At 41.9% G+C, this 26002-nt stretch overlaps 2 protein-coding genes and 1 long non-coding RNA gene across 4 annotated transcripts; 1 reads left to right on the forward strand and 2 right to left on the reverse strand.

Moving 5' to 3' along the window:
* Window positions 1-305: 305 nt before the first annotated feature.
* Window positions 306-8085, reverse strand: DHCR7 (7-dehydrocholesterol reductase). Its single transcript, XM_068194194.1, has 8 exons — window positions 8007-8085; window positions 6950-7053; window positions 5872-6094; window positions 5211-5301; window positions 4346-4559; window positions 3679-3883; window positions 3025-3156; window positions 306-1794 (listed from the first exon to the last, which is right to left on the reverse strand). Exons 2-8 carry the CDS (start codon window positions 7045-7047, stop codon window positions 1330-1332), a joined length of 1428 nt encoding a protein of 475 aa, XP_068050295.1. The 5' UTR covers window positions 7048-7053; window positions 8007-8085; the 3' UTR covers window positions 306-1329.
* LOC137476130 (uncharacterized) lies at window positions 1830-3018 on the reverse strand. The gene is made up of 2 exons (XR_011000262.1): window positions 2715-3018; window positions 1830-2076 (listed from the first exon to the last, which is right to left on the reverse strand). It is a non-coding gene; the product is annotated as an uncharacterized lncRNA (long non-coding RNA).
* A 1736-nt stretch (window positions 8086-9821) lies between the features above and the next one.
* Window positions 9822-25538, forward strand: NADSYN1 (NAD synthetase 1). Of its 2 annotated transcripts, XM_068194198.1 has the most exons (21): window positions 9833-10091; window positions 10244-10304; window positions 10784-10900; window positions 11725-11778; window positions 12143-12232; window positions 13080-13131; window positions 13841-13929; window positions 14780-14897; window positions 15383-15514; window positions 16040-16114; window positions 16274-16398; window positions 16585-16633; window positions 17207-17309; window positions 17985-18153; window positions 18515-18650; window positions 19402-19508; window positions 20259-20390; window positions 20539-20608; window positions 21198-21326; window positions 21798-21974; window positions 24119-25538. In XM_068194198.1, the coding sequence occupies exons 1-21, from the start codon at window positions 10007-10009 to the stop codon at window positions 24170-24172; spliced, it is 2124 nt and encodes a 707-aa protein (XP_068050299.1). In that variant the 5' UTR covers window positions 9833-10006; the 3' UTR covers window positions 24173-25538. The 2 variants fall into 2 exon arrangements, with proteins under 2 accessions (XP_068050300.1, XP_068050299.1); XM_068194199.1 differs by lacking the exons at window positions 21798-21974; window positions 24119-25538 and having other exon boundaries at window positions 9822-10091; window positions 21202-21326.
* The last annotated feature ends 464 nt before the right edge of the window (window positions 25539-26002 follow it).

Consider the following 26002-nt stretch of genomic DNA (forward strand, 5'->3'; position numbering starts at 1 on the left):
CCATCTCTGTCCCCAGGTACAGCACAGGGAGAGGAGAAGCACTACAGCCAGCAGCAAAATCAAAATGAAACCCCTAACAAGACCCATGGCAAGCACAGGAGCCTGACGACTCAACAGCACCCACAGCTATAAATCCAATCCAGCCAAAGCTGCTCTTATCTCAGACCCTTCAAGCTCCATGTCAGGCACCAAAAAGGACTGTCATGGTTTAACCCCAGCTGGCAACTCAGCCCCACACAGCTGGTTTGCTCACTCCCTCACAGTGGGATGGGGGAAGGAATCAGGAAAGGGAGAAAACTCACAGGTTGAGATAAACACGGTTTAATAGGTAAAGGAAAAACTGCACGCCAACAAAGCAAAATAAGGGATCTACTCCCCACCTGCCACCTGCAGGCAGATGTTCAGCCATCTTCAGGAAAGCAGGGCTCCATCACATGTAATGGTGACTTAGAATGACAAATACCATCACTCCTGACATCCCCCACTTCTTTCTTCCTCCGGCTTTATATGCTGAGCATGATGCCATATGGCCTGGGATATTCCTTGGGTCAGTTGGGGTCAGCTGTCTTGCCCGTGTCCCCTCCCAGCTTCTTGTGCTCAGCCAGCCCACTCCGTGGTGGGTGAGGTGAGATGCAAAAAAGGCCTTGATGCTGTGTAAACACAGCTCAGGAATAATGAAAACATCCCTGTGTTATCAACACTGTCTCAGCTCAAATCCAAAATTATGCCCATACCAGCTACTAAGAAAAAAAGTAAGCAAGCAGCTCAGCTCAGTAGTTTCACAAAGTCTGGTTTCAGTAGCAAAAAAAACCTCAGTTGGTCATGTTCTCTATTGTCAGGTCCTGAAAATTGCACTAATTTATACATATTCACTTTTGTTTTAGATTATAACAGTTATTTCAAACCAGCTTCTTCAGTTCAGTATTTCCACCGTTCATCTCTTGACAAGCAATCAACAATCAAACCTCCTTTGCAGCTGTTCTTAATTGTAGGTTCTGATGGCCACAAGCAGCTGCATCAGAAAACCTCTTTCCTAAAGAGATGATAGAACTCTTTTCTTCTCTCCTGAAGCACTGCTAACTGCTTCCAGAACCCTGCTACCACCAAGGGTAAGGCCACCTCCCAGCTTTCGGATTTCTCAGGAGTCTCAATACATGCATCTTTTCTTAAACTCCAAGTTAATTTGGAAATGGGGTGATTCAGAGGGGTATTCCAATTAAAAGAGTCGTCTAAAAAAAGGGGGCAGTTCAGTGCCTCACTTCAGTTACTTTTAACATGGCATTCTTGCATGTTTCTTCTTTCTTCTTTTCCCTGCATCCTGCATTAGCCTTAAAATATACTGGGTAGGAGCCGGTAGGGCACTGCAGCAGTGTAGCGCTTCCAGTCCTTCCCATACTTGCTGCTGCAACGATGCTCATCCCTAATGCAGCGGTGGGTGAGCAGAATGGTCATGTAAACGATGTAGAAGTAAGGCAGCACATGCTCAAAGCCACAAGCCAGGCAATAGGCCAGCGAGCCCATCAGGTCTCCTGTGTAGTTGAAATGACGTGCCCAGCCCCAAAATCCTGAGGTCATCAGCTTGCTGTAGTACTTGGTGCCATCCACGGACGTGTAGGAGCACTCAATGTACTCCGGCTTCTTCCCCCAGATCCTGCAGTTGCCATTGGTGCGACGGAACAGGTCCTTCTGGTGGTTGGTCATTCTAAAGATGTAATAACCCAGCAAGCCCAATGTCAAGACCCCTACAGCATGAGCTGTGCACAGCTGGACAGGATGGTAAACCAAGTACAGACCCTGTGGAGCAGAAAAACAATCAGCCGTTTACTTCCAACAGAGGCTCAGCATGCCAGACCAATTCCTTGACTACAGTGATCCACAACAGACCAGAAGAAGGGAGTAGAACAATCTTCTGCAATAGTAAAACTGCACAAAACCTTCAGAAAACTCTGCATCCTAGAGTTTCTTTTGCTCTTTCTCTCTCCAAATTTGCATTTCTTCATGAAACAAGAAGAGAGAAGTTGCAAGGATGCAAACTGGACAGAAGGAAAAATCCAAGGAACAAAACTCCCTTGGACACTCTTGGATGTTCCAGGCCCAGGTTAAAAGCATTTGAGACCCTGGAATGCAGCCACAGACCCCTGTGGCTTTGAACCTGATCCATGGAACAATTTACCAACCTTGCAGGAAGAACAAGAAATCACGAAAGTTTAGATATTATAGTAGAAGTAGTCACAAAGTGAAAGGAAGAATTTTTGAGTGCTGTACAGGGGGGTTTTAGGCCTTGTACAGAGGGGTCTGAGTTTTGTACATGGGGGTCAGAAGTTCCAAGATGGAGGGACTTGGGTGTGCCCTGTCCTCTTTCCTTCTTCTTCCTAACCTCCATGTTCTTGGTGATGTTGGCATTCACAGATTGGTTTAGAGTAGAAAGTCACTGTTCAATATAGGTGATGGGCATTGGGGAAAAACCATAAACACTTAACACGTAATGTATGATATAAAAGAGGGCACCAGCCCCCTGGGCGGTGGAGTGTGCCCTTGCCTGACTGCTGAACGGACTGCAGCAGCTCAGGGAGAAAATCTTTTAGACAACATACAATAAACTACCTTGAGACCGGACAACAGAAGACTACTGAGTCTTTCTTTGGAGACACGGGTTTGAGGAGAGACTTTACCACCATCCCGGGCTCACCCCAACTGGGGGTGAGTTCCGAGACACCACTAACCAAAAGACCCTCAACAAGCAGGAGTAAAAAGAAAGGAAACTGAAAGGATTTAGAAAAGTATGCAGCCACAATCGTCAATGACAGAAACAGTCACAAAAGAAGGGCAGGAGAGGTAAAGATGTCAAATCCATGCAGGGACAGGCAGCCTTCCTATAGCAGAATTGTTACAAAGAATGTTGCAATAATTTCCCAACAGTGGGACTACATAGAAACATTTCAGGTACAAATTAAACTGCTAGAAAGAATGTTTCTGGAAAGTTTCACTCCTCTTAGCCCAAATATACAGTGTACACATTTTTACCTGCAAAGTGTATAGGTAAGGCAACCAAACACAGTCTCCCCAGCCCAAATACCATCCAAAATGATCATGGCAGATATCAATGGTTTTCAAGTACCAGGCTTCATTCCAAAAGAAGTCCAGAACATAAATACCCTGCAACAGAATAATTTCACATTAATTACGGAGCAGTGTCACCAGTTACCCTGTTTAACAGCATCAGTCTGTGCTACCTTGTGATATGATATCAAAATTCATTGGTGTTTTCATGTTAGCACTTCAAAACCAAACATTTCTGAACACAGTTAAGAAGAACTATGATATAGATACAACCTACCTGGATAAACAATATCTATCTCTCTAGACAGATAACGCAATAGGATGACTAAGGCAAGTGTACAGCTCAAGGACAAACACTTGGGAAGTGAACTCACAACTGACCCTGATCTCTCTTCAGCTTAGAATCAAGGGTTACAAAAAGGAGGGATAGAGCTTCTATTGAGCAGGCTTCCATTTACACAGATCAGGGAACAAATGCCAAGAAGTTCCATCACTGAATGAGCTTGTTTCAGGCCAGGAAAAAATGCTTCTGTTTCATTTCCATGGAAGGAGTTTTTTTCTTACTTTCATACTAGCTTATTTCCAAGCTTGTTTCTTAATTTCCTCCTCAGAATTTACCTGGAGGACATTGACAAGGATCATGGAGTTTGTCACTTCACCGTACAGCTCCTGCTGTTTGGCAGCAAAGGAAAGGTTGATTAGAGTCCAGGCCACAATCCCAGGGCGCCCATTGAAGAACAGCTTGAAATCAAACCACTTCCCTATTCGAGGGTTAAATTCAATCCCCATCATGTAGTCATAAAAGAAGTTGCCAGTGAATTTGCTGTAAAAAAATTAGAAATGCACACATTTATATACAAATACAGGTAATTGCTACTCTGACTACACAATTCAGTTTAATTTGATGTAGTGATAATAAAAATCATAAAACCATGTAACGTTGTGCAAGGTAACACAAACTGACCTGACCAAAGTATTACATTAATAGACATAAACTGTAGAATTTCAGAGGTGCCTGAGTTTACTCTTGGCAACATTTCTGAACAGTCTAACTATTTTTAGGATGAGTGTATCTGTGATATCTGTGACACTGAGGCTGCCAAACCCATGGTGCGCCGCATGAAACACAGGAGATCGTGCTGGTGAAGCAAAGAATCACTGCATACACTAGCCTAGCTTTCTGTGCCAGTGAAATATACTCTGTCATACAATTTATATATCTGATTTTATTTAACAATTTTAATCTCTGATACCTAGTATTCTCTCACTACTAAAATCCACATACCAGTCTTTTGCATTGGTAGGGAAAAAGTAGCCTTTGATCATTGCAAAGGTGGACACTGCATATCCCAAGATATTGGCACACCACAGGAGAGGAATCCAGTTGTCAAAAATTATGCTAGGTGAGAAGAAGTGGAAGTAAGAAGCATTTGCAAACCAAAGCACATGGGTAATGATCCAGGCCTGAAGTCCATTGATTTCATATTTATTCATGACACCTAAAATGTGAAGAAAAAATGGAGTGTTAGTGATCCTGAATTAATACAGCTTTTAATTAATATGGGTATGCACAGAATACACAGAAGCTCAATCAAGTGCTCATGAAATGACCTCTCTCTCCTCATGTCCCAGTTAAATACCTTGAGGCAATTTTCTGAAAGTTCCATTAGACTCTGCTGTACCTATTAGGCTTTCTTAGGCTGAGTTTTTCTCCTCACAACACTGAATTTAGACTTTCCCCACAACTGACTAGAGTAACAAGCCACCAGTAACAGTTCACATCACACATTTTGTCCAAGTCCCTTGGGTTAATGGAGCTTGAGCAGATAAAACTATCTTGTCAAATACCAGCAATAGCCCACTGACGATTTTAAGTGCCGCAACTATCAACCAGTACTTTCCCATTGCTGGTGTGGTGCCTACCAGATCAACAGTTTTATTAATTATAAGAGATAGAAATGCTATAACTTATTCTAAAAGATGACCTAGATTGTTTTCTAGTTTTATTTGAACTGAACATGTGAGGAAGGCGAGAGCATTTATGTCCACGTTCCCTCTGGTTACACATGGGTTATTAAAGACTCTAAGAACAGAAATACTGTAATTTCAGAAGATTACATGGTGGGCATGTATTCCAAGGAAGACCTTACCAGCAGGGGTGACAGCACCTTCTTGTACACCTCCCACATATCCAGGGAGAAATTTATGGCAGAAATCAGGAATGGACATGTACAAAAACACCTAAAAGGAGAGAATGTATTCACAGTAAATACAGACAAGACAAAACCCATCAACACATACCCCTTACATACATATACCAAATATAACATTTCTCTTAAGTTTCCAGTAAGTATTGGGTAGCCCAAAATGGCAATATTTAGCTGTTGTGATTTTAGACTAGTAATACATCTAAGCTATTCTACAGCTCTAAGGATGTATTTCATGTAAGGCTGTCATAATTTTTGGTGGGGAGGCAGGACAGTTGGTAACTACATTCAGATCCTCATCCTTTTATTTTGCTTTACTTTTCATGTATTAATTTAAAACAAATGGGTATTGTTGTTATATAGCTAATTTTTCTTAAAAACCTCATTAAGGAATATGTCACACAAGGAATATTTCTGTATATTCCCATTATACTAATTTTCCAAGTACATAGGCTTCATTTGGATTCCAAAACACCTTGGAAATTTTGACACACCAAAAAGTAAATGCCAGTGCAACATTCCACCATCCTTTGTGCAAAAGGATTCATCCAACAGCTGTGGAAAAAACCAGACACTGCATCCAGATCATAACTCAGTAATGTACCTGGAAAGCGACCCAAAGGGAATAAATGGCACCAGCCCTATAGGTCAGCATGGGAGTCCTGTTCCAGATGTCAGACAGATGCTTATTTCCTGTCAGCAAGTCCAGGAGTGGATCAGTCAGAGAGCACTGGTACTGGGCACAGGACATGATGAAGTAGTACACAATCAGTGGTGCAAACATCAGCAGGAAAAGGATGCTTGCCAGGGAAAACCAGTCCACCTCCCTGTAATCCAAAACGGAGCATTTTGTTTCCCCAGGTTTCAGGCAGATGAGTTATATCAGACAATTTTTTCAGTGCACCTTCTAGACTTAACTGGATGAAAACTGAAAATGTGTTCAGGGCACGGACATGTCTGGGGGTCAAACAGCCATAAAAAGCTCAACACAGAACATACTTTGCCACAAACTCCTCTAAAACTTTGCTAGTTGATCAGAGCAAGAGATAGATAAAATCTCCCCTCCAAAAACCAGATTATTATTACAGACTTCATGTTTTTTGATGGCTCTAACTGGTGGAGTATTCAGTTGGAAGTGATAATGGAATCCCAAGAACATTATGCAAGGCTTGGAAACTTGGAAAAGACAGACCTTGGACAGCCATACGTTGAATTTTCTGTGCCACCGTTGCTGTTCCCAGCTGCAGTACAATGCCCTACTAATACCCGCCCAGCTCTTTGGGAACTGGGACATGAGTCATAAATCTTGCAACAGCAGGACTTTTCAGCTGGGAATGCCACAGATGCCAGGATGTCTGTTTTCCGAACCTCCAAAATATTTCCGAAATATTTATTTCCTTGAAGGAACCAGAAATGTTACCAATTTTTATGATTTGCTTTCCTTTTTTTTGCAAGGAGTATGTTTTAACCCAAACCATCTGGAAAACTCTGCCTTAAAAAACTTGAAGAACTCTTCTTCAGCACCTGTTATTACAGCAAATTACCCATGAGCTTTCCAGAGCAGGGCAACACAAAAATCTGTTATTAACAGAGGAAAGTTTAAAAGGAATACAGCATCTCTAAGAGTAAGAATGAAGTAATTAGAAATACAAGGACTACTTAGGGTCATTGGCTTCTCTCACCATGCTCTTCCCCACTGGCCTTGAGATGCTTTAGTATCATTTTGCATGTTTTGGTGTTTTCTTTCTTCAGCAAGTTTTTTCTTCTGATGTGCTATCATGATGTCCTGTAGGAAAGAAAATATGAATCCTATTACTCCAGCTGGTTCTCAATAATTATCATGCCTCCACAAGAGAATCACAAATAAAAGATACTAAAATCTATTATATAGACTTCAGACCACACAAAATTTAGGGGTGGAGGACAGGAAGCAAAAAATTTTCACCAATTAATTCCCTATGAACTTGCATTTAGCAAAATATAATCAAAACACTGATATCAAAGTAATCCATTAAACTTCTTGCTAACTGGGAATTTTTTTAAGATGCATAGATAATAAATCGCTTATTGCTTACATGTAGACGTAAAAGGAAAAAAAAATGTTTCACCACATTGTCCTAAGCCTTTGTAACTTAACTACCTTTTTTAATTTGAGAAATTGCTACTGCTGTAACATTATCGGTATGGAACCTTGTCAATTGGATACTTTTGCCCAGATTCCTTGCTCCGTATATGTCGTTTACACCATAGAAAACAAGATATAATCCCATCTAAGTAAAAAATCAGTGGGAATGGAGAATGATTTACCCGGCACCACCTAACTTTCTCTGTGGAACATGCACTGTAGCTTTCTTTCGTTCTGATCAAACACTTCTTATGCTAAAGAAAATAATCCTATAATCGGAGCTATGGACTGACGTCCCGGCTCTGTGTGCCTCATCACGGCGAACCCGATCCATTATCTGGACATGGACTGAGCCTGGCCATCCCTATGCATCCACCTCCTCTTGGGCAGCCTGTTCCAACGCCTGACCACACCAACAGCGAGAAAAAAAATTCTCTCGCATCTAATCCGAATCTCTACTACCTCGCCTTTAGGCCATTTCCTTTAGTCCTCCCCCCGTAGGCTTCTTTTCAGAAGCGATGTGAAGGGAAGGCAGCTCGTTGCTCCCCTTTGCCCACACGGCTGGCTCCCTCCCAGGCCCGATCCCCGACACGGTAAGGAAAGAACGCACTCACCTGGGGGGCCGGGGCCGCTCTCTCAGCGGGGATCACTGGCCGGGGATCACTGGCCGGGGATCACTGACCGGGGATCACTTTCACACCGCTCCCCTCGGCCACCCCGGCCGTCGCCGCCGCTCCCCCTCTGCCGCACCTGCGGCCCCTCAGGCGGCATCGGCCTCGCCCCCGCCCCACGGCCTCAGCCAATCCCCGCCGCGCCACGCCCACCCCGCTGCTCCCCATTGGTGGCGCGAGCTCGTCCCATGGGCCGAGGAGCGCGAGGGGCGCGGGCTCCGCCCCCTGCCCCGGGACCCGCGCTCCGCCGGGAACGCGGGGTGGGAGGCGCTGGGGCCACGGGGCAGGAGGGAGCGCTGGATAAACCGCAGCGTACTGGTGGAGCGGGAATGGTGTCCAAGGAACTTGGTTACAGCTGCACCTGGGTCGCAACATGGAGCCCCTAAGCCAGACTGGGCCGCCTTGAGTCGTTATTAAACTCTCCACAGTCCACTGTTCTGTGCAATTTCCAATGGTCCCGCAGAAGAAGACCTGGGGATGCTGGCCGAGAGCTTCTGAACACAAGCCCAGGTGTGCCTAGGTGGCCAAGAAGGACAATGGCATCCTGTCCTGTGTCAGCAGTGGTGTGGCTAGCAGGACCAGGGCAGTGACCGTCCCCCTGTTCTGGGCACTGCTGAGGCCCCGCCTTGAATTGTGGGGTCAGTTTTGGGCACCTTGATCCAAGACATTGAGTTGCTGCAGTGTGTCCAGAAAAGGGAATGGATCTGGGGGGAGGAGGGCAGATGGAGGTCTCAGCCTGGAGACAAGGAGGCTCAAGGAGGAGATCTTACACTCTACAACTCCCTGAAGGGAGGCTGTAGCCTGTACACCCTTCTCCCAAATGACAAGTGACAGGAGAAGAGGAAATGGCCTCAAATTGCGCCAAGGCTCGGACAGTAAAAAGTTTCTTCATGGAAAGTGTTGGCAGGCACTGAAACAGACTGCCCAGGCTGGTGGTGGAGTCACCATTGCTGGAGGTAAAAGCCGTGTGTATGTGGCGCTTGGGGACATGCTTTAGTGGTGTGCTTGGCAGTGCTGGATTTGTGGGTGGCCTCAGTGATCTTACAGGTCTTTTCCAACTTAAACGATTCTGATTCTAGTACAGAAAGAAGTTAGAATCCCGTGTGTAAGGCGGCTCACGGCAGCCAAATATGTGACAAGGGACATAAGAGAGGAGATTGGACTTTGAAGAAGTCAGCCTCTCTGGGGTCAGCACCCTAAGAGCTGTCTGGATAATGCGGAAAGGAGAACAACACACAGAAGGTTGCACCCTGTTCCAATTCATTCAGCACCCGCACTCTGAACTCGGTTTGAGGGACACTTCTTAAAATAAGCTGCAGGGCTAAGACACGGGTTAAGGCTGCATTCCCGTTATTCAGGCCTCTGGCGAGATAAAACTGCGGAAAGTGCGTAAGGGTCTGCAGCAGCGCACGGCGCCGGAGGAGGCACAGCGCGGGCGGACACTGCGTCTGGATGGAGCCGGTGCTTGAAGCACTGACGGTGCAGGTGCTGCTGCCGGGGCCAGAGGAGGGACCGGGAGGAGTGGCCGGAGGAGGGGCTGGGAGGAGCGGTCGGGGGAGGGACCGGGAGGAGCGGTCGGGGGAGGGACCGGGAGGAGGGGCTGGGAGGAGCGGCCGGGAGGAGGGGCCGGAGCAGGTGCCGTGAAGAACGGCCGGAGGGACCGGAGGAGGGACCGGAGGAGGGACTGGGAGAAGGAACCGGGAGGAGCGGCCGGAGCAGGGACCGGGAGAAGGAACCGGGAGGAGCGGCCGGAGCAGGGACCGGGAGCAGGAACCGGGAGGAGCGGCCGGAGCAGGGACCGGGAGCAGGGACCGGGAGGAGCGACCGGAGCAGGGACCGGGAGGAGCGGCCGGAGCAGGGACCGGGAGGAGCGGCCGGAGGAGGGATCGGCAGGCCCGGCCCGGCGCCGCCCCGGAAGCAGCGGGGAAGGCGGCGGGGCCGCCATGGGCTGGGCAGTGACCGTGGCCACCTGCGCCCTTAACCAGTGGGCTCTGGACTTTGAGGGCAATCTGGAGAGGATTCTCAGAAGTGAGTGGCTGCTGCCCCCTAGAAGGCTAGCTGCCCCCGGCCATCAGGAAGCCTCTTCCGCTCCCTCCTTCTCTCCCTCCTTCCCTCCTGCCGCGGGCGGGGCAGCGCAGACCGTGCCTGTTTCACGCACTGCGCTCCCAACACTCTTCCAGGTATCGACATCGCCAAGAGCAAAGGAGCCCGGTACCGCCTTGGGCCAGAGCTCGAAATCTGGTAAGGGCGCTTTGCTGGCGCTGGGTTTGGCGCGATTCCAGTTAACTGTGGAAGAACAGTCAGGAAGAGCATCAGCCCCGTGGTGCTGCAGTGCCCAGGGCCGCACTTACAGCATGCCGCCGTCGGTGCAAAGAAAAGCACTGTAGTTGTGAGCGCAGGATCGGGTCTCTTCTCTTGGAAACCTGACTGGTAGCGATAATTTTTAACGTATTTCACTGAGTTTTCCTTCAGGGGAGCTGTAGTGCTTTGATTTCTGCCTGGGTCCAGGCTGCTGTCATGTAAGGAATATCATGGGGTGATACAGAATGCTGCAGAGTTTTAAATGCTGTACATAGGGATGGTGTTGACAGCACTGCTTCTTCATTTTCTGTATAAATTACCTGTGTGGGTGAAATGCTCCCTGTCTGAAGTAGTTTTGGTTCTTTGGGTCTAGTGCTGATCTGGCTGAATTTTTGATTTCTCCTTGTTTCTATACACAGTGGTTATGGTTGCTCAGATCACTATTATGAGTCAGACACAGTCTTGCATTCGTTTCAAGTTCTGGCAAAGCTCTTGGAGTCTCCAGCTACTCAAGATATTATCTGTGATGTGGGAATGTAAGTTGCTTTTTTTTTTTTGTAAACCTGTGATAAAGGGATAAGTCCTTAGGGAATGCTGCTTATGCCATGCTCTGGATAGCGAGGGCTCTGCACCAAACTGTCAAACATATCTTAGGAACTGCACTGCTTTTCCCCTTTTTAATCACCTTGACTAGGACGTGCAGAACACTTTCTGAAAGATAATCCTTCCAAAGATTGCTGGTGGCTGATCCCTTCAAGAGAGAAATAGGATAATTACAATTATATATTGGAAACCTTAACGTCTGATACTTATTGCCACAGGTCAGACTTTGTGTGAGGTGTAACTCAAAGGGCTTTATAAATTGACTGTCTTGTGGGAATGTGGGGGCTACTTTCACTGACAGACATCTTAAACAACATAAGTGTACGTGAAACTCTCTGAAGCCATTGTAAGCCTCGTGCTGACACGGAAGTGTGATAAATTATATCTGTAAAATTAACGTGTTAGTATTGATATAATTGTGTAAAGCTAGTTTGATTTTGAACTGGGTTGGCTGTCAGGAGGTCACATTTGATTAAATAACCTGGCCCAGCCATGAGGAATCTTCTGATGTGCTCATATTACTAAGGCTCAAGAAGTAGTTGATATAGCTGAGATTGACACCACAGTCAGTAACTCAGATTTTTTCAAAATACTACTTTAACTAAAAAATTAGAAGCTAAAACTTCGTGTATTGTTTTGCTTGATTTCCTCTAGTGAGGTCTTACAAATATTTTTTGCAGTAAAGTAGATTCTGTAGCTTTTTATAATTTCATTTAGTGACTGTAGTCACTGCATATTTTGGTTCTTATTTTCACAGGCCTGTTCTGCACAGAAATGTTCGCTACAATTGTCGAGTGATCTTTTTAAATAAGTAAGTAGTTCTTGATGTCTTTTGTGATGTAACACATTATCTTTTCAGACTCCAGTTCGGCCTTCAAGTAAGATTCTTCAGTGCTACTTAGAGTGATGGATTTATCTTCCTATTTGCTAAATTTTGAAAGAGACAACTAAGGTTTCTCATGATCTATTTTTTCTTTTCTGATTTGTGGAAGCTAAACTCCCCCTGCTTTCTGGAAGAGTTTAAAAAAAATAAACTTTTGAGTCTGCAAGAAACTTTAAAAATGTTACATTATAATAGAAAAAAATGAGTTGTTCTTAATCAGTGTTCATATATAGGCTTGTTTGGCTGTACATCATGTATGAACTCTGGTTTTTTCTGTTTTGTTTTATTTAAGGAAGATTCTTCTGATCAGACCAAAAATATCGCTGGCAAATGCAGGAAACTACAGGGAACTTAGATGGTTCGCACCATGGAGCAAAGCAAGGTATGCTGGCAACTCAAAGAATTGTGTTAAAAAACACAGCTTGCTGTTTTGCAGCCATAGCAGCAGGGTTGAAATATCCAGAGCAAATCCTCATTGGCTGCTACCGGGAGAGCAGCAGGACAGTCAGCCAAGCTATGTGGTTGTAGGAAGCTTATTGGGCAGTCAAACTGAGTTGCTGAGCTGGAAGAAAAAATGGGGCTGCTTGATCCTACAGCCAGTGTAAAGTCTCATTTTCCTGGTGTGTGCTTTCTAAGAACAGCCAGCTCAGGCCTGGAAGGGGCTGTGTTTATCTCCTGATTGCTGCATCCCAGTACTGAACTGGCAAACACTGAAATGGATGAGCTCTGTCAGAACTTCAACAACTGCAGTGAATGAAAGGTGCCTTCCTTATGATGCTGCAGAACATGTCTGGCACTCATCTCTGATGCTGTGCACTCATCTTGTAGTCAGGGAATGTTTCCAGCTTGAGGGTCTCAGCAAAGCACTTCTGGTCCCTCCTCTGAACCCCAGTTGGTTCTGGCCTGCTCGTGTAGTAGCCCTGCAAAAAGAGAAACTTCCACCTGGTATTTGTCTTGCATGGTGTGTTCTTTATTAGATCTGCTTTCTAGCCAGGATGGGGCATTGCTTACCTTGCCTTTCTGAAGCACAGATGTTGTTATCTTAGAATACTAGCATTTCTGATTAATTCCACAGAAAATATGAAGTTTTTTTTTCATTTTTTAAACACACACAGCCCTGTACAACTTCAACATGGTTTCTTTAACCAGTGTTAGAAGGTGAGATGAGAACCAGTTTTTATGCTGTGATTTATGTAATGATGTATTCATAATCTATAAACTTGATTTAGGCACGTGGAGGAATATTTTCTGCCCAGGATTATTCAGGAAGTGACTGGACAGGTAAGCTGTTTGTTTGTTTGTTTTTTTAATTTAGCATCTTCCAGATTCAGCAATGAAAAACTGTAGTCTCCAAAATTTTGCTGCCAGCCATGTTGTAGATTCATATGTTTCAGGGTGGTTCTAAGTTGCATTAAATGAGAGCATAAATTAATATTATTTAAGTTAGTATGTGACAGCAAAGCAAGTAAATTTTAAATCTGCCTCAGTCATTTGTACATACAGAACCTTGATTGCCATATTCTACACAATTTTGGTACTGAGTTTATCTGTGCTTGAGACTAGAATTGAGTATGTGTTTTTAGGTTAAAAAATTAAATTAAAAATCATTTAAACCTTATTAGTTCAGAAGGATCTAAAACTGATGTTAGCTCCCACTAAAGCATGAGTGTGATTCCTAGACAGTCTCTGTTTTGTAGATTGTTTAATTCCTGTCCTTAAGCAAAACACTGGATCTGAATACTACTGAAATTAAAACGTGAAATTTCAATCAGTCCAGAAATTTGCATTTCAGAATTTATTTATTTATTTATTTATTTTTGCTCTGACTTGGTATAAAATGAAAGAAGGTATAATGTGATTGATACTGTGTCACTAATTTCACATAAGTAAGCATTCAATTTTTATATTTTCTTAAGATTTGTAGTTAAGTTTTTGAATTGAACAGCTTATTCTACTGCATGTGTGTAAGAATGTTCTTGTTTTTCCTCAGGAAACTGTTCCTTTTGGGGATGCAGTGCTAGCAACCAAAGATACCTGCCTAGGGGCAGAAATATGTGAAGAACTCTGGGCACCAAACAGGTAAAGGAGAAGAGGAAATAAATGTAATCTAAAACATACACTGGAGCTGCCTGAAATAAATGTTTGAAGAGATCTGCTTATTATTCTTCTGTGTAATTTATCTTTCAGAAAGTGCTAGTAAGATAAAATATAATTAGGAGCAATAAATACATCATGGGAAAGACCTCATTAGGCTAGGTGCAGGATGGCAAAGAAATGTTGGTTGTTAAACTAAATCAATTTGAAACAAGAAGGAAGGGGAGAAATACCAAAAAGAAGCAGAATGAGAAGAGTGACCGAAGGAAATAAATGACAAGTAACTCTCATGCTCACATTCCTGATACTTTTCCAAATCTCCCAGTTACATTAATTTCCTTGTAACTGCAGAAGATGTGGTGTGTTGAATATGTGATTTTTTTTTTTTTTAGTACTTCTTTCTTATGACATTGGAAAAAGAAAAAAAAAAAAAAGCAGTAAAAATCTTCTCCTTGTGGTTCTGTTTTTGGATTTACGAAGAGACAAGGAAAATGGGACAACCGACTTTGCAGTGTATATCCATGTTGCCCTTTCAGACCAAGATTATGTTATTCTCTCTTTCTTTGAGACCTGGCCTTCTATAGAGAAGAAGGCATTTTATTTAGAACAGACTGAGCAAAAGCCCTCCTGACGTCTGCAGCCACTGCTGGTCTTTGACAGAAGAGTTGGGCAATGCAAGAAAACAGATATTTTTGAAAGCCCTATCCTTGTTTGAGCTAAGACATGCGGAAAACTGACAGTGATATAGATGTTTCTGTTTGTTGGTGATTTTTAATGACATTTGCAGTTTTCACAGCACAGTAGTGATTTATTTTTGTGCCTTTTGCCTTGGCAGCCCTCACATTGAGATGGGACTTGATGGTGTGGAAATTTTCACCAACTCTTCCGGGAGTCACCACGTGCTGCGGAAGGCTCACGCCCGGGTGGATCTGGTGAATTCTGCCACAGCAAAGGTGTGGAAAGTTCTGTTTCTTTGAAAAATGAGAAGACATTTATTATTTGGTCTGTAATCCTATCTAACAGTAATGGGAACAAAAATAAAGCAATGAGTGTACATTACACTGTGAAAAAGATGCTTTGTCATTGTAATTTAACATGCTTTGCTTATATTTAACAGTATCTGCTTTCTCCTCTGACATCCAAACACAGCTTCTGTCATCACCTTCCTGCTTTTCCCAACCTCAATTTGAAGTCAGAATTTCAATTTAGAAGTGCAGCTCTCTCTCTTTGGGTTGAGGGAATGACTCTTGCTACTAATAGAGACTTCTGTCAAGAGAGAATCCCAGCCATAAATCATTCTCAATGTAAAGGGAGAGGAAATTTGTAAGGAGGGCAGGAAAAGAGAAACAACATTTTGATTTTTAACATCCTGTCAGGTGCTACATTCTGAACAGGTTGGTTTTTTTTTCTCTTCCCTGCATGTTTGTTTCCCTGGCAGAATGGTGGAATATATATTTTAGCAAATCAGAAAGGCTGTGATGGTGATCGTCTCTATTATGATGGCTGTGCCATGATTTCCATGAATGGAGAAACTGTTGCACAAGGATCCCAGTTCTCACTCGATGATGTGGTATGTATTCACCTCATAGCTGCTAGGACACTTATGCTCAACACTTCCCAGACATTCCAGATCTAGGTCCACATCTCTAGACTAAAAAGGGTGTATTTTAATTATATTCAACTAGGTCTGAGTGTTTTCCTAGTCAGATTACCTACAGTAGCTTTCCTGCTTTTGTGAGGAAGGAAGAACTGTCACAGTGGAAGAACTTCATGAAAACATTTTTGTATGCAATCACCATGAGGAGGAGAGACCCTGTTAATTGAGATTCCCTTATTTAAAGGAAGAAAGGGCAAAGACTGCAATGTTCTAATTATGACCCAATTTTGTGGACACAAAGTTTCAAGTTTTTTTTCACTTTGATTTCAGAAAATAGTAGATTTGTCATCTAGCTTTCCTCACGTTATGTGCAAGCTCCATCTCTTTCCCCAGTAACATTTCTTGCCTTTTCCTTTGCCACAGCTGATGCTGAATCTTTTGCCAAGCATTGTTCATCTGTTTGTGTAGAGTGATCTAATGTTGAAAGCCTTTCCACAGGAGGTGCTGGTTGCCACTCTGGACGTGGAGGATGTTCGAAGTTACAGAGCAGAGATTTCATCCCGTAACTTGGTGGTAAGAACTCTTTGTGTTTGTAAACTGTGCCAAGTTTGAATAGTTATTGGATGTAAGAAGTATTTGCATGTCTTGATTTTCACAGTATCTTAGAGAACTGATTTTTTTTAAACTATGTTAAAATAGGTGTCTTCTGAATTCTTCTGTACTATTACTTAGGCAAGTAAAGTGAATCCTTATCCCAGGATAAAAGTGAACTTTGCTCTGTCGTGTCCTGATGATTTAGCTGTTCCTACTTGTATGCCAATCCAGTGGAGACACCACAGTCCTGAGGAGGAGATCAGGTAATCAAATGCTGAATCTGTTGCTTGAAAATTATTTTGATTAAAACTCAATGAACAAGATAAACATAAGATGTTGTTCAGATTTAAGTAAAGGAAATCTCTCATTGGAAGACCACAGTAAATATGTTGACTTGCTTAGGTGTTATTCCCTAACCTTCTTAGAACAATCATGTTCTGTAATTTCAGCCTTGGACCTGCGTGTTGGCTCTGGGACTATTTAAGGCGCAGCAAGCAGGTAAGAACAACTGGGTTTGTTTTTCCCTTGGCATACACAGCTACTTTTGTGCCACAGGCACAATCCAAATTGTTTTCCTGTGCTGCTGGTAACCCAGACTGATGTTAGTCCAAGGTGCAGAGTTTGAGTTTTTCACTGGTAGCTCAGTCAGACTTAAAAACTGTATTCCTAGTGTGACTTCAGTATGCTCTGTGCACTCTTCCCTTAGGAACTGTGATTTCTTGAGTGCAGCAGAGTGACATGACGTAGTCATTCAGTGTAATAGTAAAGTATATATGAAAAATGTAATCCTTTTTATTAGCATTTCTGTCTTACTAGAGGGCAAAGACAAGTGGAATTTTTTCTAACCAAAGGGATTTACACTGATTACTTGTTTGATTACTCAGTTGATGAGAGTTTCAGAGGATTTGCTCTGAGTAGTTTATGTTTTTCCCCAGTAGAAAAAAACCTTGAACAATATAAAGCCTTAAACAATGCCTGTCATTCTTCTACAGGAATGTGTTTCTGAGTGGTACAATATGTATTTTTTTCTAATTTTGCTATGTGGAACCTCTTCCTTGCTCTGTTTTTAAGGCAGGGTTTCTCCTACCTCTGAGTGGTGGAATTGACAGCTCTGCTACAGCTTGCATAGTGTATTCCATGTGTCACCAGGTTTGCCTGGCAGTCAAGAATGGCAGTAAGTAGGTCTATGTGTCTGGCCAGCTGTGTTTACTAATGGTTATGGATAAGTTAATATTAGCTAGGTGCAGTAGCTGCAAGAGCTTATTAATTAATGGCAGACACTTTTTGTGTCGTTCTAATGGAGTCCTTTGTATCTCTTCAGAAATTCCAGTGAAAATGTGTGTCCAGATTCAGATTCTCTGAATTGGCATAATAGTTTCCATTTTGAGTTTAAGAATTGGATGTGGAACTCAGACTAGTTTTCTGTCTAGACTATTGTTCAGATGTTGGCTGATGTAGTCTTCAGTTTATTCTGAGAATTTTCCCCTTCTATTAAAAGCAGCACTACAAAGCATGGTTAGGAATGGTTTGAGTTCTTTAAGTTCTGGCTTTAAGCAGACTTCATGCTTTTAGCTAAGTCTTTGTACATACTGGATCGTATTTTCTATGAGAATTCTTCAGTAGATCAAAAGGATTTAAAATTTCTGTGCTCAAAATCAGGAGCAAAATTAGTAATTCTTTTATTTGACAGATGAAAAATTTTTTGGGAAGTTAGATATAGCTGTCTTATTTGTCATGGGCACTGTAAAGCTTAATTGGAATAAAGGATGTACAAGACATTTGTATATCCTGCAAAGGGAGGAGCACAACAATTTCCACTCCTGTTCTGTTTCTTCTGCTCTGCCCTCAGATGCAGAGGTGCTGGCTGATGCCCGCAGGATTGTGAATGATGAGACCTACATCCCTGAGGATCCTCGGGAATTCTGCAAGCGTGTCTTCACCACGTGCTACATGGCTAGTGAGAACTCCTCCCAGGATACCTGCAACAGGGCCAAACTGCTGGCTGAGCAAATAGGCAGGTACAAGCTCAGAAGTGGTGGGAAAAAACATCATGTTCTGGAAAAGACTTACATCTAAAACGTTCAAACTCAAAAAGGGGAAAAAAATAAGAGAGGAATAGGAGGTGGGTTAAGTAGGAATGCTGCAGATATTATTACTAAAGTGTTAAAGTGAGGCAAACTTAGAAGCATTTGGCAGAGGACATGGAATTTTGGAAACAGACTCTGAAAAGTGTTATTCTTTCCTAAGTTTCTTCCTACCAGATCTGAGATTTTTAGCAGCTTTAAAACCTCATTTGATGGGTGGATTTTTGGTGGTTTTTTTCTATTTTATATACTCATATTGTGCTGGCTGAATCACTTGTGCTTGAATTCTTCTCAGCTACCACATCAACCTGAACATAGATGCGGCTGTGAAAGCTGTTGTGGGGATCTTCAGTGTGGTGACAGGTCGAACTCCCCGGTTTTCTGTCTATGGAGGGAGCAGCAGAGAGAGCCTGGCACTCCAGAATGTGCAGGTGTGTCCTGTAGGCTGAATCAGGTCACATTCTTTTGGTTCTGTGGGTTTTGGTTTGATTTTTTTGGTTTTCCAACCTAACCAGCAAATCTGCTTTAGTTCTGAGTGTTGGTTATCCTGTTGATAGCTTTTTTTAGTTTGAGGACTTGATCTTTTTCTCTCTCTGTTACTGGAGAAACCCAGCTGTTTGCTCTGGAAGCAAACATATAATTCTTTGTCAGCTTTTTGGTAACAAGAGAGGTTTAAGTCACAGGGGAGTGTGGATATTTGTTTAACATCACCCACAATCGCTGCTGGAGCTGAAGGCTGGATCCCAGGTTGGTTTGGCATTGCTGCCATCCTTAGAAAAAGCTGAGTTTCAGAATGCGGACAAAAGCAAAGTAAACTTTTTACAAATGTTTTCTATTAGACTAGAGGGGTTTATTCACACTATAAAAGGATATGGTTTATCTGCATGCTTCATCCATCATGCATCCTTGTTAGTGCTATCAGAGGTAGCAAATGGCAACTACTTCCCAATTTGCAGCTGGCCAGGAGAAACTTCCTCAGTCTGTGGCAGTAGCAGATACTGAACCTGGATTTCCTGAGTGTGTTCAGCAATTTCTCCAAAAGACTGTCCTTCTTGCAGTCACACTTACCTTGCCTGCATTTTGTTCTTCATGAACTTGTTTAGACAATTGATTAATAGAAGTGCCTGGGGAGAAATCACTCTGCTATGTAAATTTTGCTTTCTTTTTCATTTTGCTTTGCAGGCTAGAATAAGAATGGTCCTTGCCTACCTGTTTGCTCAGCTGACACTGTGGGCTCGTGGGATGCCAGGGGGACTGCTGGTGCTGGGATCAGCCAACGTGGATGAAAGGTTGGTGAAAATTGGGAATCCAATCCCACGTGGAACAGGTCACTGTCATTTCCTGCAACTCTACCAGATATCACTGTAGATTATGACTCGGAAGAGGTGACAACCTAAGAATGCACTGGTAACAGTGAAATCAATGAAAATAGTTAAATCAGCTTGAATGGGAAATGGTGTATTTTTCAGAGGTTTAGCCCAAAGTATTGCTATAGCTTTCCCATAAAATGCTGTTGCCAGTAGATTTTACCTGTGCATTCACTAGGCTAACTTCCTAATTTGTTGAATTTTCAATTACTGCATTAGGAATGAAGATGTGAACTTTGAACTAAAAAAGCAGACCTTAAAATCTGGCATACTGTTACTAGAGCTAGTATTTGAAGATTAAAGCAATCCCTGAAAGACTGTGGGAGTGGTAACCTCTAAAGCTGTGAACTGTGTGCTGGTTGTGTGGGTGTTTTGAGATTTATTGTTTTAATTATTCAGGCACAGTATTTTAATTGTTTTGCACATATTGCCTCAGCATGGACAGTTTTGCAGTGCTTTATGATTGTTTAAAGTATCATCTTCTGGAAATTTCAAGGCTTTAGGATAACCCTGCTGCAGTTAAACATGTTGCCCTTTAGGTATAAACACGTTACTAATCTGTTTCTCCCTTTCTTCATGCTACATATAAATTCTCTATAGTGTCCAGGACTATAATGCTGCAGTTTACATTATTATTAACTGTTGCTGTATAAAATTTCCTGTTTTGCACAGTCTCTGTGGTTACTTGACCAAGTACGACTGCTCCAGTGCTGATATCAACCCCATTGGTGGCATCAGCAAGACTGATTTGAAGAACTTCATTCAGTACTGCATTGAAAATTTCCAGCTCACGGCCCTCAGGAGGTGAGCAGTGATTGAGTAACTGTGTTCATTCCCTGCAGGAACTGTCTGAGCCAGGTGCTTCATTTTTGGGATGAAGTGCTGTTTTAACAAACCAACACTAAAAAGACTGCATGGAATGCATGTTTTTCCTTTTCCCTCTCCCTTACAGTATCATGTCAGCTCCACCCACTGCGGAGTTGGAGCCCTTGGTGGATGGACAAGTGGCTCAAACTGATGAGGTAATAATGGGCAGTGCCTTTAAAATGCTTTAAGCCTTACCCCAAAATCTGGGGTTTGTCCCATAGGTATTGTATGTAACCATGCTTACTGACAGGCATATTATAAACATTCTTAAATCTGCCAACAAGGCATTAGTTCCCCACACTTGTCCCATCTGTGTTGACAATAGTTTCCAAAACAGCAGATTAGCTTTTTTGAATTATTGTAGATTTTTGGACACTTAGAAGGATGGGTGTTGTAGGATGCAGTTTGTTTTATGGTTTTTTTAATATCAAAAGAAAGTCAGGGCCTTGCTGCTATGAAAATGACTGGTGGCAAAGCACACTTCTCCCCACATCCTTCTCTTTGCTATCCTTTGAAATGGAGAGGACTGATAATACTACCTCTGTGGCCTCCAATCTCCCAATTCAAGAGATTCCAGTGGGTTCTTTTATTTCTGCTCATAGTATTACTATGTCTTTTTGACACTGACAATTTCATTCTGGTGTTTCTTTGATTTAACTGGGTTACTTTAATTGCTCCATGAAAGTATTCATTAAAATTTGTACAGTTAAGATTTTCTTTGACGTTCTGTGTGTCTGTTCTCAGGCAGATATGGGGATGACATATGCAGAGCTCTCAATCTATGGGAAATTAAGGAAAATTGCTAAGGCTGGACCATACAGTATGTTCTGTAAGCTGATTAATATATGGAAGGAAATTTGTACTCCAAGACAGGTAATATACCAAATAGAAAAAAATATCAAATAGTTTAATGCTTTTGCCAAAATAAAGTATGTTTGGAAAAAGGTCAGGGTCCTTTTAACTGAAAGTAATAGTTTCATTATTTTGTGTTTAGAGATTATTCTACAGGTGCAGCAGAATATGCTGGCGAAGCTGGTCTGCATCTCTTAATGGAGCTTGCTGTCTTGTACTGCAAATTGTTAAAACAATTGTTAATCGGGTAATTTGAAAATAATTACTTCACAATTATACCTCGGGGAAGATTGTTCTCTAAAATACAGATGACAACTACTCTTGAAGCCTTTTTTTATGTGTTTTGAGACAAAAAATGACTCTTGCTTTGAAAGAATATCTAGACCTTGTCAAGGTAGAAAACAGTCTCCAAAATACTTTGCTTCTCTCAATTTTTAAATTAAAATACTAGGAAACTTCATCTGGTTAAAAGCTTCGTTCTTTGTACACCAGGTGGCATTCAAGGTTAAGCATTTCTTCAGGATGTATTCAGTCAACAGGCACAAAATGACCACCCTCACTCCTTCCTACCATGCTGAAAACTACAGTCCAGATGACAACCGCTTTGACCTGAGGCCTTTCCTCTACAACACCTCATGGTCCTGGCAATTCAGGTGCATAGACAAACAGGTAAATGCCTTCTGCTTCTGGAATGATTTTGTATCTTAATTATTCAAAGTGGGTCAAGCCTGGTTCCAGTGAATCTCCAGTAAAAGACAACTAACATTTAGGGTAGCAGTTATTACAGAAATAACTGCTTAAAGTGATTTTTCTTTTCACATAACTGTGAGGTTAAATCCCCTGATTTCAGTGTAGGCTGTTTAGGTTCTTTTTTGTCATACTGCTATGAAAACAAGAACAAGAAAAAATAAAAGAATTGGTGTACTGAGGACAGAAAGTAATAGGTGTACCCAGACTCGTGAAGTCCTGTGCTAATGGGAGAAACAAGCTTTTGTGTTTTGGTTTCAGTTCAGGACCTGTCTGAAGGGATCTGCTTAATTGCAGAATTAAGACTTACCTACATCAGCGTGGGGAGCCAGTGTAAGAAGCAGCAATTCACTGTGAGTGCTTCTCCCACCTGCTTCTGCAACAATTCCTTTTTTGAATCTCAAGTTAGCTGACTCACAAATTCATGTTTGCTTAAACACAGCAGCAGTAATGGTACCATTCTCAGTCTGAGCACTGAGATGGGGAGGGGCCCAGGTGATTATTGGAACCATGCTTAACTTTTTATAGTTTTTAGCCACCCCTTCTAACTTATTTTTAATGCCTCTTTTATGGCACAAATGCTGGGGTGAAGAATTTTAGCACCTTGAAGTTTTTTCTGCCAGAGATTTTTTTTTTCTGCCAGTTGCTTTTAAGAATATGTTTATACATGTAATAAAATACTAATTCCTTCATCTGTGAAATGCCAGACATGTTGTAATAGTATTTTATTACCTTGAAACCTGGGATAAAAGCTACCATGTGCAGTACTTTATTGTAAAGTATGTATAGTGGGAGATTTTTTACATCATATTGGACTTTTTTCCACTGAAGTCCAAGGCAAAAGTTATTTTGGTCTCAGTGGGAGTCAGGCAAAATGTTTTTGTAGGGTCTGGACCAAAATGCCAAAATGTAATTATTTTATGCTTACAGTAAATGTGATTAAGATCTTTTAATGATGCAGATATTGTTACATTCTCTAACTAGACTTGTATGTAATAGCAGTTGTGCTCTGAAAGGGTAATGGCCATTGCAGCTTATTCCTGGAAACCAAGAGGCAAATTTGGGGAAGTTTTTATTGTGTAGATAAGAGTAACCTGAACTGATAACTCCTGCAGCTCTTTGCAAGACTGAAAATAATAACTTGCAGTGGTTTGAGTCAAATCTGCCCTAGTCAAGAAAAGGAATACAGGAAGAGTTTCCTCTTACTGTAGGTGTTCAGCACAATTGTAATTCTGAAGAGAATCACTCTAGGACAGTGTTGCACTGATGACTCTGCTCCTGGGACTCAATCTGCGCTTAAGATTTTTCTGGCATAGTAACAGGACTGTGAAAATATGGCATAAACTTGACATAAAACCCACCTTTAGTTAGGAAATGCCAGGTTTTCCTGTAGGAGAGTCAAGTTACAGCTCAAGCTCATTTGTGAATGGAAACAATTTGGAGTGCTAATGATAGAGAAATCTGTTGGATTTGTAGAAAGAACTTTTCTGCTTTGGATGTCTGTAGTGTAGTCAAGTCAGTTTAGTTATCCACTCATTTTTAGTGCAAAATTCCCTTTGCATTTGCTGCAGAAGGAACAGGGGTAAAAGGAACTTAAGATCATAGCATTTGCTGGGAATTACCAGATTTGCTCTTGGAGTCTTCATGTCATTCAGTTCTACCTGGCTGAGGGGGTTTGGAACAACCCTAGGAACTCTGACAGCACTGTCTGTAGCTTCTGCCTTGGAGCTGTGTCTGAAGTAAAGGATTTGTGGTCAGAGCACAAATGGTGCACTTCTAGGTGCCAAAATATTCACTGGGATTTTAATAGCTGTCATAATTCGAAGGAACTGTGATGCAGCTCAGAAGAAAGCTGGCACATCTACCTGCAAGGATGAGATATCTGCAGGCCATCTTCTGCTTTTTCCAGTGTTACACCACAAGATCAGCTGCATTTGGTCAAACCAAAAGATTTATCCATTTAATAAAAACCTGATCTTTGTGTGCCTATTTTACAATCAGTAGGATATATTGATGGAAGAAGCAGCTTATTTTTGTTACTGAATTGGTTTATTTTTTACTTGCAGGTATCCAAGCTAGAAAAAAAAGAAGGAATTTCTGTAGCTGAAGATGTGGACTGACTTCCTGTCTTGTTTAACTCTGGTAATTAATTTGCCAAACAGAATGTTCAAAACTGGATTATACTGTGATAATTACCATGGATGACCTGCTTAACAGTTCCTGAGCTGACCGTTATGATATTTTTTTTTAATTGACTCCCTGTTTTACTCCCAATATACTTAAACTGTAGTTTGGCTAAGAGATCATTTATTAAGGATTTTCTTCAACTTCTTGAGTTAATTACATTAATTTAAAATATTTGGATAATATAGTAAATAAACCCAGGATAGTCTTTTGTTTGGTTCTGATAATTTGGATAAGACTTATGAGTAACATCCAGCTGAATGTGTAAAATTTTAACAGTTCTGGCATGTGCCATTGAGGGAGAAAAACTCACCTTACTTTGCAATAAACTTGTAATTTTGTCATGCTAATTGACTCAGTTCTTATTCTGCATGTTTTTTTATTTACCTGGCACTGGCTTTGTTGACTGGTCCAGTGTTTTGAGTGGCCACAAAGTCAAACTTGGAAAGGTATTGGAAGCACGTCTGTCTTGAAGCAGATGGGTAATCTTCATGTTAGTGGGATCGAATTTAGAATTCAGCTTCTTGTTTCGTTGAATATTGCAGAATGAAGTATAAAACCAGTGTCCTCTGAGCTCAATTAGAGCGTTACCCACATCCCACCTACAGTTTGCAAAAACTTAATTTTTAACTTCACGGAGCAATAAAAAAGGATAGGCTTATTCCTGTGTCTAGTTCTATATTGCAAAATTGTATAAAGACATGAAAGCCAATGATATAAAATGTCATTACTAACATCCTTTATTTTAACCACATTAGCAACATAAGCAGAATCTGTAATTAAATTAAAAAGTTGTGGAAAGAGCTGAAAAGCCTGAACCACAGCGGCAAGTTCAACAATTTGAGGAGATCCTTCTATTATCTGGACATCTGATTTCCAAGGTTTAGTTGTTTGGTTCAACCAAGTTATGACTGATTTGTGATTTTTGCCAGATCCATCAGTGAAGAGAGTTATTGCATTTAAAGGTTCTTCTCTTAGTATAGGTTTCTCTCTAAAACTCAGTTTTGTCTGCAATAATTTGTGAGCTGGGTAATGAACAGAACAAATACCTGGGGAGTTTAATAATGCATATTGCAAATCATCAGAATTTTGCATTGCCCAATCAAGATAATCTTTTTTCAATGGTAAATAGATAACTGCAAATTCTTGACCTGCTAAACTTAACAATTTGTGCCATCATCTCTAAAACTGTAGAAATAGTCTTTGGAAATCTGTAGGGAAGAAAAACACATTCTATTATCAACAAAGGATCTCTCTCAGAAGGGTCCCATTGAAAGATGAAACCATAAAGTCACATTTTTTAAAGAAGGAAGTCCATGACCTGAGGAGGTCATGAAGCAACCTCCAGGAGTCCGATGTCTTCTTGTGGATGACGAATACTGGTGAATGCCAGGGACTGTTTGTGGGTGTGATGTGACCTTGCCATAATTGTTTCTTTACCTATCTTTTAAGGATATTTAATTTTTTTTCTCTGTTAAAGGCCATTGATCAGTCCATATAGGATGAGCAGTTTTCCAATTCAGCTTTAAAGTGGCAGGTTTTGACGTGGTTTCCATCACAGGGCCACTTCCAGTTTTGCTCCCCATTGGGACAGGACATCTCTCCCCCAGATGGTGAGAGGCTTGTGAACAACAAAAGGACGCACTGTCACTGTCTTTTCCTTCAGGACCTGTAATGTTAATCATGGATGCACTTTGCAAACACTCAGTAGCACCTCCAATCCCTGTAAGAGAACCTGAAGGAGCTACCAAATCCCAATCACTGGG

This window comes from Anomalospiza imberbis, chromosome 6, assembly GCF_031753505.1.
Source record: "Anomalospiza imberbis isolate Cuckoo-Finch-1a 21T00152 chromosome 6, ASM3175350v1, whole genome shotgun sequence".
Taxonomy (NCBI): Eukaryota; Metazoa; Chordata; class Aves; order Passeriformes; family Viduidae; genus Anomalospiza; species Anomalospiza imberbis.

Excerpts from the sequence above, each read along its gene's own strand:
- DHCR7 (XM_068194194.1), bottom strand. The coding sequence starts at position 7,047 with ATGATAGCACATCAGAAGAAAAAACTTGCTGAAGAAAGAAAACACCAA. Across the intron at positions 3,884-4,345 it reads CCTACCAATGCAAAAGACTG|CAAATTCACTGGCAACTTCT; the intron begins GTATGTGGATTT and ends ATTTTTTTACAG. Across the intron at positions 1,795-3,024 it reads CTTACCTATACACTTTGCAG|GGTCTGTACTTGGTTTACCA; the intron begins GTAAAAATGTGT and ends TCTGCTCCACAG.
- NADSYN1 (XM_068194198.1), top strand. The coding sequence starts at position 10,007 with ATGGGCTGGGCAGTGACCGTGGCCACCTGCGCCCTTAACCAGTGGGCT. Across the intron at positions 11,779-12,142 it reads CGAGTGATCTTTTTAAATAA|GAAGATTCTTCTGATCAGAC; the intron begins GTAAGTAGTTCT and ends GTTTTATTTAAG. Across the intron at positions 16,634-17,206 it reads ATTTAAGGCGCAGCAAGCAG|GCAGGGTTTCTCCTACCTCT; the intron begins GTAAGAACAACT and ends TCTGTTTTTAAG.